The following is a 10,712-nucleotide window of genomic DNA, read 5'->3' on the forward strand; positions in this document are numbered from 1 at the left end:
AAAAAAAAATTGAAATATATATATATATATATATATATATATATATATATAATTTTAATTTTAATTTATTTTAAAAATAATATTTTAATAGGTGATACATGTGTCATTTCTCCTATGGCCATCTTGACCATTAACAGGAGGCCGTTTTTTTGTTTTGAATCGGAGAGGATCCAGATCCCTATATTTGCTTGTCTAAAGGTTTTGACTAATTCACCTTATACGGTGGATAATGTTGTTGCAACAATATGTGTAGGCTGTGTTGCTCTCCCTCCCTGTATGCATGTGTCTTTGGATGTTTAAGCCAATCCTCCCTCCCTATGTAATGGAAAATGTCCTTTCAAAGGAACTCATTATTTATGTCTGTTTAAAAGGTTTGGATCAATCCTCTTCGGGGGCAAGTTACCATTTTTATTATTATTATTATTATTATATTTTAGTGAAAATTCATTTTACTCTAACTTAGAACATTCCTAATATCTATCCAATCATTTTTCTTAAGTTTAAAGATTTAAACTATTTTTTGTTTTCTTATTTAAATATATTCCACAATAAATTCCCTTAATATTTCTCTATATCATTAAACTAATATTTTTTACTTTTTCATTTTTCATTTTTTTTTTCTTTCTTCTGGAAACTCTTTTCTTCTCTCTCTCTCGTCTGCGTATTGGAATAATCACAAAACCCAGTACATCAATTCATCCACACAAAAAAACCAAATTTTAAGCCCTTTTTTTTTTTTTTTCTTCTTCTAAAAGGACGTTAATTTCATGTACCTGGTAAATCAAATGACCCATCTCAACATTTCAGAACACCCTAAGCAAACCAAATCACCATGATAACCAAAATTTCCCTTCAAAAATCAAAGAAATCCATATTATGATTCTAATCAAAAGCCATCCCAAGTAGATCAACCATCAACCCAAAGCAAGAACTCCACGACTAGAGATCCTCCAGTTGGCAATTGAACTCGACACGAACGAGCACGAGTTTGTGGTCGCCACCTCAGTACTCTTCGGCGACTTCTGATGCTCATCCATGAACTTCTAGCTCATGGAATAGTAGTGCTTAAAGTGCATATAGTACTCAACTTTTTAGCAAAGTCCATCCACACACTTCAAGTTGTGCGTGCTTGAACAAAGAGGAAGCAAGACGTCTAAGATAGAAAAGACGGTTTGTGTGCATAAAGGGCCGTGAGAGGAGAGAGAGTGTTTTTAAGATTAAATAATCCATCAGGATTGCTACGGTGGAACCTAATTCTTTGGGTTTTACTATAGCAATCCTGCTACGGTGGAACCCAATTCTTTGGGTTTTACTATAGCAATCCTGATGTTTAATGCTCATTTAGAGAGTTTGCTGTGGGTGACTTTTTTTTTAATATTTTTAACATTTTTCCTAAATTTAAAGAACAAATCATATATAAAAAGTCAGCTATAAATGTTCCGAGTTTCCCAAAATATGCAAGTTAGTGGGCAAATAATTTAGACTCTCAAAAGCGCAATAATGACTGAAAATACTTGAAGTATGCAAGTTGGTGGGCAAATAATTTAGACTCTCAAAAGTGAAATAATGACTAAAAATACTTGAAAGAAGACTTGGCAAATAATTTAGACTCTCAAAAGTGAAATAATGACTAAAAATAGTTGAGAGAAGGTGATTAGTCGATGTTCAAGAAACCAAGTTGTGGATTTGCCTATAAGTAAGAGTACTAGTAGCAACATTTTTTTTCCCTTAAGTTTAGAGCACAAAACTACATACTTTTTGCTTCCCTATTATAATAGTTTTTCTTACCTTTTTTTATACTATTAAAATATTATTTATTTAACAAATACAAGTTCTCTATTTACCTTCAATTTTTTTTTACAAAATTTCAACGCAATTCACAATTAAAGAGAAAAAGATGAAATAGAAGAGAGAAAAGAGAATACGTTGCAACCCTCATTTATGTTCTGTAGTAGCTCTTTTGAGAGTTGCTAGTTAAATATAAAGAATCTAATGCAAATAAATTTTTATAATTTGTTTTCTAAACATAAAAAAAAGGAATGACATATGAAACATATGTTATAAGCTAAATGCCGCCAGCCACCTTAAAATGACTCCAACCTTCAATTAATTTAGACATTGCTGCACTACTCGACTAATTATGTCTCTTTAATGGGCGCCATTAATTATTTCTTTCACAATCATGAATACGTGGACGCAACTAATATTATAACTTATTAATCAATAATGAATCATGATTCACGCTCAGAATTTTTTTTTAAAAAAAATCAACAATAATTCATGCAAAAGCTGGAGCCGGTCCAATCACAAACTCAACACGGCAATCTAGTTGTCCCACGCCGTCACATCTGTCTTGATCTAAACGCCAAGTAGGATCTGAGCTGTATCTGCGTACCATCTGATGTGGCTACACGTAGGTTGAAACCGTAAAAGGACTCAAAGCGCTTTTCAAGCGTCTCCGGGAAGCCACGTAGCTCCCATTCACAAGGGAGATATTTGTAAGGCAACAATCCAGTGCATCTGTCTTGATCGTATCAGCCGTATCATATAAACTTGGCAAAGTCGACGATCTGTTATGATTTTACAACAATGGCAGGTGACCCACCAATTGAAATGAACGGTCTCGATTTAACATGATGGGTAGGTGGATCACATGCATGTCTGACAAAACATGTGATAACCTGTTTTATTATAAGGTACTGCACATATATTCCTGAACACAGGGACATGATATGAGACATAGTTGGATCTATCCAACGAATCCATTGCATAGATTCCATGTTTCGCACAAAGTCCGAGGAGGGGCCCTTTTACGTGTAAAGTTTTATCACTATAAAATGCCCCCACCCACGAACTATCACGGGTATCAATGTGTTTGCTTCACGTATCTATCGTCTCCTGAATTTTCGTAGCACCAGGACTCTTCGGCTTGTTGTTTCGGTTCTTTTTGTGTTTGTTTTTTCGCATTTGAGTGGTGCTGTTGTGTTGTATTTTTTTTTTTTTTTTGGTTTGAGGGAATAAAGAAAGGGAAAGATGACTGTTGGGGCGGGGATAGGTGTGGCGGAAGGGAACTTGGTGGTGCTGGGGAAGCGTGTGTTGCGTGATGTGCATGAGAACATTGTGGTAACTCCGGCCTCCGGCGGTGCATTGGTGAACGGTGCATTTATTGGCGTCAGATCCGATCAGACCGGTAGCCGCCGGGTCTTCCCAATTGGAAAGCTCGAGTATGTAACATGTTTCTCTCTGATCATTTACATTGTTGAATGAAATGAAAAAAAGAATTGACTCTTTTGGTTTTTGCTTATCAACCTCCTCCTACTTCTTTTGGGCAAAAAAACTTTTGATTATCTTATCTTATTCTTTCTTCGTTTTTTTTAGCACCCAGACGAAGAATTAATTTGCAATATTACTGAATTTACTGTTTTGGGATATTGTCGGCTTTAATAAATCTGTTTTATGTATAATTTTGTTTCTATGTGTAAATTGTAATGCACTGTATTTGTAAGGCTCAAAATTTGGATTATTGCCTTGCATGTAGTGATGAATTCTATGGTTCAACAGGGGATTGCGCTTTATGTGCGTTTTTCGCTTCAAGATGTGGTGGATGACACAGAGGATGGGTAATTGTGGCCAAGATATACCCTTTGAGACCCAGTTTTTGATTGTTGAAGCGCACGATTGTTCTAATATTGATGGAGAAAGCAAAGGTGGAATGGACCAATCTGCCTTGTATACTGTTTTCTTACCGATTCTTGAAGGCGATTTCAGGGCTGTTCTTCAGGGAAACGAACAAAATGAATTGGAGATTTGCTTGGAAAGTGGTATGAAAAAAAATAGAATCCTTGGTATTTATTTGTCTGATCAGTGTATTGTCATTTTGACTGTCTTTAAAATGATGATGAAAACTGTGGTTTCTTGCAGGAGATCCCGCTGTTGAAGGATTTGAGGGGAGTCATTTGGTTTTTGTGGCAGCTGGACCTGACCCATTTGATGTCATCACAAATGCAGTGAAGTAAGTTTTAAGTTTTATCCACATTCATAAATTGAAAATACCAATATCCCTCAATTTCTGTTCATTGTCGAAGCCTCCAGTTTGAAATTTATGTTGTTTGAAATTTTCATGTCTAAAATGTTCTTGAAGAGACATGTACATTATTTCCTTTTTAGTGTTTTTCCCTGAAGAACTCTTACATATCTAAATACTATCACATACCATGTCAATCAAATCACTCCTGTATTATACCATATCTTATCCTCTTAGACTTTTTGAATCTGTCCAAAAGTCCAGGTTTTACTGCAGAATTTTAACTTAGATAAGCGAATTGCTCTTTCTTCGCACATATTTTAACTTAAGAATCCGTCTATGTACAGGAGTGTGGAGAAACATTTACAGACATTTTCTCATCGTGAGAGAAAGAAGGTACACTTCTCCTCCTCAAAGTATCCTTTGGCTTGGCTTGAGTATGTTTTTATATATTTTCATATTTAATTTCATAAGTTCTAATTTCTGTATATTATATGCTTCAGATGCCAGACATGTTGAACTGGTTTGGTTGGTGCACATGGGATGCTTTCTATACCGATGTCACTTCAGAGGGCGTAAAGCAAGGTTTAGAGAGGTATTGCTTTTCTCATCATGGGTAGTAGTTTAAGCCACATGGATGGCATGATAGAAAGATGTTAACAAATATAACTTTTGCAGCTTAGAGAAGGGTGGAATTCCTCCAAAGTTTGTTATAATTGATGATGGATGGCAATCAGTTGGCATGGATCCCACTGGCATCGAATCTAAATCTGATAACGCAGCCAAGTGAGTGCTTTATCCAAAAGACTTCCCGTTTTGTTGTGCCGCCTTTCCTATATTTGGCTTACAATATTTGTCATTATTGCTGTCTTCCTGTCGTTCAGCTTTGCAAACAGGTTGACAAATATCAAAGAGAACCACAAATTTCAGAAAGATGGCAAAGAGGGTCACAGAGTGGAGGATCCAACATTGGGACTTCGCCACATTGTTGGTGAAATAAAGGATAAACATGCTCTGAAGTATGATTCTCTTACTTAGATTTTCAAATCTTGTGCTGCAACTTTATGTTATAAGATATTTATGCTGTTTCATTTTGGGAATTTCCAGGTACGTTTATGTGTGGCATGCAATAACAGGATATTGGGGTGGAGTTAAACCTGGAGTTACTGCAATGGAACACTATGAGTCCAAGTTGGCCTACCCTGTTTCATCTCCCGGTGTTGAATCAAATGAGGCATGTGATTGTTTAAAAAGCATTACAACAAATGGACTTGGCCTTGTGAACCCTGAGAAAGTTTTCAACTTCTATAACGAACTCCACTCATATCTCGCATCGGCCGGTATTGATGGTGTTAAAGTTGATGTTCAGAACATCCTTGAAACTCTTGGGGCAGGTCATGGTGGGAGGGTGAAGCTTGCTAGAAAGTACCATCAGGCCTTAGAGGCATCTATTTCCAGAAACTTCCCTGGTAATGGAATTATTTCTTGTATGAGTCACGGCACAGACAGTTTGTACAGGTAGTTACTCTTTTGTACTCTTGTTTTTCTTTTTCTTGGTTCTGATTTTACTTGTTAACATTCCTTTAGAGTTTTAGACAATAATGATTTGGTATGACATTGAATTTATGCAGTGCAAAGCGGGCAGCTGTTATAAGGGCATCAGATGATTTCTGGCCTAGAGATCCAGCATCACACACAATTCATATTGCATCAGTTGCTTACAACACCATTTTTCTGGGCGAATTTATGCAGCCGGATTGGGATATGTTCCATGTAAGCTAATAAAATCTGATTTTGTGGGTTTATATTGAATTATCAGATTACTTCTCGATTTGTTGGATGCTAATTTTGAGATTGTTTTTTGATGTTAGAGCCTACACCCAATGGCTGAATATCATGCTGCAGCTCGTGCTGTGGGAGGATGTGCTATTTATGTTAGGTAATATCTCTGCTAATGAACTTATGCTTGTTCTGAATATCTTGGAACCAATGGTTTCTCATATTGGACATCTATATGTGATGCAGTGACAAACCTGGACACCATGACTTTACTCTTTTGAAGAAGATTGTACTTCCTGATGGTTCTATATTGAGGGCCAAACTTCCAGGAAGACCAACAAGGGATTGCTTATTTTCTGATCCTGCTAGAGATGGAAAAAGGTAAATAATGATAATAATCTTAATTGCGTTTCCATATTCATAAGAATTGTGGTGGTGGGAATGGTTAAAGTTATAAACGGAATGAGATTGTGCCCTATGTCATTCACTTCCCACAAGAAGCTGTGTATTCAGGGTCATTTATCTTAACTTTTGTGGCTTATTTTTCTCTTGATTTTGCAGTCTTCTAAAGATCTGGAATCTGAATGAGTTTTCTGGAGTTGTGGGGGTCTTCAACTGCCAGGGAGCTGGCTGGTGTAGGGTTGGAAAGAAGAACCTCATCCACGATGAACATCCTGGTACAATATCTGGGGTTATCAGGGCTAAAGATGTTAATTATCTGCCCAGAGTTGCAAATGATACATGGACTGGGGATACTGTCATATTCTCTCATCTTGGTGGTATGTTTTTCATAACGTTTAAAATTTATATAAAAAGAAAAACCTGTTTTAATTTACCTAATGAGCTTTTTGTGGTGCCAATTGCAGGAGAGGTGGTTTTTCTTCCAAAGGATGCATCTATTCCAATTACACTAAAATCCAGAGAATATGAAGTTTTCACAGTGGTTCCTGTTAGGGAACTGTCTAATGCTGTTAGATTTGCCCCCATAGGCCTAATCAAGATGTTCAATTCAGGAGGAGCCATCAAAGTAATGAATTGTGAAAAATCTGAGGAAGGCACAACTGTTGTGTTGAAAGTTTGTGGGTGTGGCCTTTTTGGAGCCTACTCTTCAGCTCGACCCAAGAGAATAACAGTTGATTCAGAGGAGATGGAATTCGGATACGAAGAAGGATATGGTTTGGTAACTGTTTCTTTGAGAGTTCCAGAAGAAGAGTTGTACCTCTGGAATATAACCATTGAGCTATGAAATTCATTTATTGCAGTATTAGGGGGATTCATTTAACAGGGATTCACTGGCTCTTTAGGAGGAAATGGTGGTCTCTTCTTGTTGTAGAATTTACCTCGTATAACATGTTGTTTAGAATAGATGATAAATCTAAAATGTTGGTTGTCTGCAAGTCTCTTATGTTGCTTGATAATGGCCACTTTTCTCCTTGGGAAAGAATATGGAAGTGCAAATCCCTGATTTTGAGGTGTTTTAGAACACAAAGGTGGGTCATTATAGCATTGATTGATATCTCTTGCAATTTTCTCCATCCAGGCTCAATGTAGGGTTTGAATTATGCTACATAAGCCTCAAAGAGCCTAAAAAGAGAGGGGAAAAAAAGAGTCAAAATAGGCTAAAGGGTTGTTGAGATGTTTTTAAGGTGGTTTGACCACCCTCTCGTCACTTAAAAGGGTAGTTAGCCATCCCAAAGATATTATTAGTGGTAGTTCGACCACTTTCAATCTGCTATAATCATTCTCAATGAAGTGGCTCTTGCAATTTTCTCCATCCAAGCTCAATGTAGGGTTTAAATTATGCTACATAAGCCCCAAAAGAGCCTTAAAAAAGAGGGGAAAAAAAATAGTCAAAATAGGCTAAAGGTTTATTTGAATGTTTTTAAGGTAGTTTGACCGCCCTCTCGCCATTTAAAAAGATAGTTAGTCATCCTAAAGATATTATTAGCGGTAGTTTGACCACTTTCAATCTGTTATAATCATTCTCAATAAAGTGGTCGGAGGTGATTTAACTGTCTCCTTACCTTGAAAGGGGTAATTGCTTGGAAACTGTTTAAAACATGTTTTTGTCAAAACATTGACTATGACTATGTTATTTGTTGAGAAAATTGTGTGGCGCCTCATTATGCTTTTGAGTTTTGACAATTGTGAGGAGACGGTAGATGTTCCTCGTCAAACTCTGCCTCAAGTGTCAAAGACGGCCTAGACAATTGCAGGCTACATTTCAAGTTTCAGAGTCATCCCTGCTGAAAAAACATATACATATTACTCAGCAGTTTGAATATTCTGTAAATGTAACTTTCTTGGTTCTTAATTACCACTTTTCAGCATAGAAAAAAACTAATTACTATGGCCTCTAGGTGAGGTGAGAGGCAATTGATCAAAATTGTACTTGATGGTCATCTCGAACCTGCTTTAGTCAGGAATCATTTGGCATGGGCACCACCACGGGAAATGTGTGCATTTTTTAAGTATGGCTAGATTAACCACCACGTGGGAGTGATCCAGACCGTTGTATTGGCGGCTATGACCGTTAGAATTCATCTCCTACAAGGGAGATTTAAAGGGCTCACATGTCACATATATTATATTAAGAGAGTTTTTATTAAATTAAAATTTTTAGGTAATTAAATCTACAGATAACTATAAGGTGACAAGTTATTTCATTTAACCAAATGTTGCATCTCTATATGGAAGGAAGCAACATTTAATTATGGATAAGGGTCATGGTCTATCTATAAATAAGCATGTGATTTTTCAGCGAGAAATAAATAGGCCAAAAACTCTTATCTATCACTCTCCAACAAATTATGAGAATTCTAAGATTTTAAATTCAACAAACATTTAAGTCTAGATTATTCAATTAAAGTACTTAAGCAACAATGACTAGAGGTTAGTATTTTTATTTGATGTTTATATGATAATCTTCTCCCGAATTCTTACAATGACTACTAGATTGAATTGTTTAGAGTGGTCGCGGATACTCTTAACAATTTGGTTGAAAGTGGTAACAGAGAGTTTGAACAAACTTGTATCTCAAAAGTTAATTTTCAAGTAGTGTATTACCATGAAATTTATTATTTAAAAAAGTGTCACTGTGTCGAGCCACAGTAACAATCACATATAAACCCCCCTTTTTTTTATTTTTTATTTTTTTTATTTTTTATAAAAATCTAAGTCAGACGAAAATTGTAGCTGTAGGCATGGGGTAGCTTGACTGGAGGGAAATTCTGCTTCTGATGACATATACCAAATAATTCGGTGTCGGTGCAAACTGGACAGTAGTCAATAGCTACGTGTCACATCGTAGGCCAACATGTGTTACATTTACACTCGGAACTGCCACATAAGATTCAAACTGAACAGCTATGAAACACGTATTCAAAAGCTCCACTTCCATATATGGCGTACGTACGTATAATATAAGACCAACTACACCAGAGAAAACGTCGTGCAACGCACAAGAAACTGAAGAATCATTAATGGCAGAGTATCGAGAGGTCTATAATGAGGGACCCCAACAGGAACATGTATCTGGGAGGTCGGTGCTTTGCGCATCAGTTGCCGGCATGGCAATAGGGGGGCCGCTTCTGGGCATGTCGGGGTTCAGTTTTATAGCATCAGTTGCACTACTACTCATAACCTCTCCGCTTTTGTTACTCTTCAGTCCTCTGCTTTTCTGTGCTGCCCTTCTTCTTGTGGGAGCCTTGGCTGGCTTCTCTGCGGCTGCAGCCATTGCAATGGCTGGTGTGTCCACTCTGGGCTGGGTTTTCCGAGAGCTTAGAGCTGGCAGGGGAGATCACGTGGGGTCGACGTTCGGTGAGAGGTTGGCAGAGTCAGGGGAGAGATTGAAGAAACTGGGCGAGGGTTGGGCTGCTCATCTGCACCAGATGACATCTGGAATCGAGTTTGAAATGAGTTAATTTCTTGGTTTTTTGTAAATATTCTGTGTGTATGTATGTATATATGTATTTCTCTCTGGATATGTATTCCAAGTTTTAATGATTTTTTTTTTTTTGGGGGGGTATAGTTTCTTGGATTAGAAGCTAGCTAGGTTAATAATTTGTTAAGGCTATGAAGTTATGATATGGATATTTTGTGTTTGATTAAAGTCTATTTCTTCCAAGTTCTAAGCAATGGTAGTGGGGTTTACTCCTTAATTAACAACTTTGGTTAGAGGTTACGCCATCAATCTCCCAAGGGAAGTCATTCTAATTATCTCATAATTTACAAAATGATTGCCTCGCGTGGATATTATTTAAAAAAATAAAATAAATTGACCCTTATTTTTTATATTATTTTTTTAAAAAAATATTTATTATTAACTTAAAATCGGAAGAACACAATAAGAACACTTGGCATTAAGTAGTGATTCTATAAATATTTAAGCATTTTGTAAAATAAATTAACCAATGTTTAAAAAAGTGCATTTGACTTACAAAATTGTGGTGCCAAATGGGCTTTTAGGAATGGTACAACCATACTTAAAAGATGTTATATTCACATGCGAAATAGGATACTTTCGTTTAATTTGAAATGAATAATATCCTGACCTATTTCATAGTCTGAATTCATCATAAAATCTTTGTAAATTATCAACTTTTCTAATTAACATTTTAAATAAAGCCACATTATTTATATTTTGTTGAATGACTAATCAATATGTTTAAGTTTAATTATTATTATTATTATGTGGCATTATTCACACCACCAAATACAATAATAACAATTAAATCCTGACATAATAACGTTGACCATAAAATGAAACGACACTCTCCATCCATTAATTTGGAGATCGAGTCCTATTCCTAGCTAGGCGTTAAGTTCGTTGAAATAACGCCTTAAATCATTACTACCAACAAGAAATTAATTAATGGATGTTATATAGTTTAGCTAGGAGGTTCACGGT

At 36.3% G+C, this 10,712-nt stretch overlaps 2 protein-coding genes across 2 annotated transcripts; both read left to right on the forward strand.

Annotated features, from left to right (window-relative positions):
- The first annotated feature begins 2,808 nt into the window (after positions 1-2,808).
- LOC132173950 (probable galactinol--sucrose galactosyltransferase 1) lies at positions 2,809-7,260 on the forward strand. Its single transcript, XM_059585642.1, has 13 exons — positions 2,809-3,224; positions 3,562-3,821; positions 3,922-4,012; positions 4,372-4,420; positions 4,528-4,619; positions 4,703-4,810; positions 4,909-5,043; positions 5,132-5,542; positions 5,656-5,797; positions 5,896-5,963; positions 6,050-6,184; positions 6,365-6,582; positions 6,670-7,260. Exons 1-13 carry the CDS (start codon positions 3,034-3,036, stop codon positions 7,047-7,049), a joined length of 2,280 nt encoding a protein of 759 aa, XP_059441625.1. The 5' UTR covers positions 2,809-3,033; the 3' UTR covers positions 7,050-7,260.
- Positions 7,261-9,285: 2,025 nt separating this feature from the next.
- Positions 9,286-9,726, forward strand: LOC132174631 (oleosin 5). Its single transcript, XM_059586261.1, has one exon. It carries the CDS (start codon positions 9,286-9,288, stop codon positions 9,724-9,726), a length of 441 nt encoding a protein of 146 aa, XP_059442244.1.
- The last annotated feature ends 986 nt before the right edge of the window (positions 9,727-10,712 follow it).

The sequence above is a fragment of the Corylus avellana genome, chromosome ca3 (genome assembly GCF_901000735.1).
Source record: "Corylus avellana chromosome ca3, CavTom2PMs-1.0".
Classification (NCBI taxonomy): domain Eukaryota; kingdom Viridiplantae; phylum Streptophyta; class Magnoliopsida; order Fagales; family Betulaceae; genus Corylus; species Corylus avellana.

Coding starts and splice junctions, on each gene's coding strand:
- LOC132173950 (XM_059585642.1), top strand. CDS start 3,034: ATGACTGTTGGGGCGGGGATAGGTGTGGCGGAAGGGAACTTGGTGGTG. Junction 3,225..3,561: donor TTCCCAATTGGAAAGCTCGA/GTATGTAACATG, acceptor ATGGTTCAACAG/GGGATTGCGCTTTATGTGCG. Junction 4,811..4,908: donor AAATCTGATAACGCAGCCAA/GTGAGTGCTTTA, acceptor CCTGTCGTTCAG/CTTTGCAAACAGGTTGACAA.
- LOC132174631 (XM_059586261.1), top strand. CDS start 9,286: ATGGCAGAGTATCGAGAGGTCTATAATGAGGGACCCCAACAGGAACAT.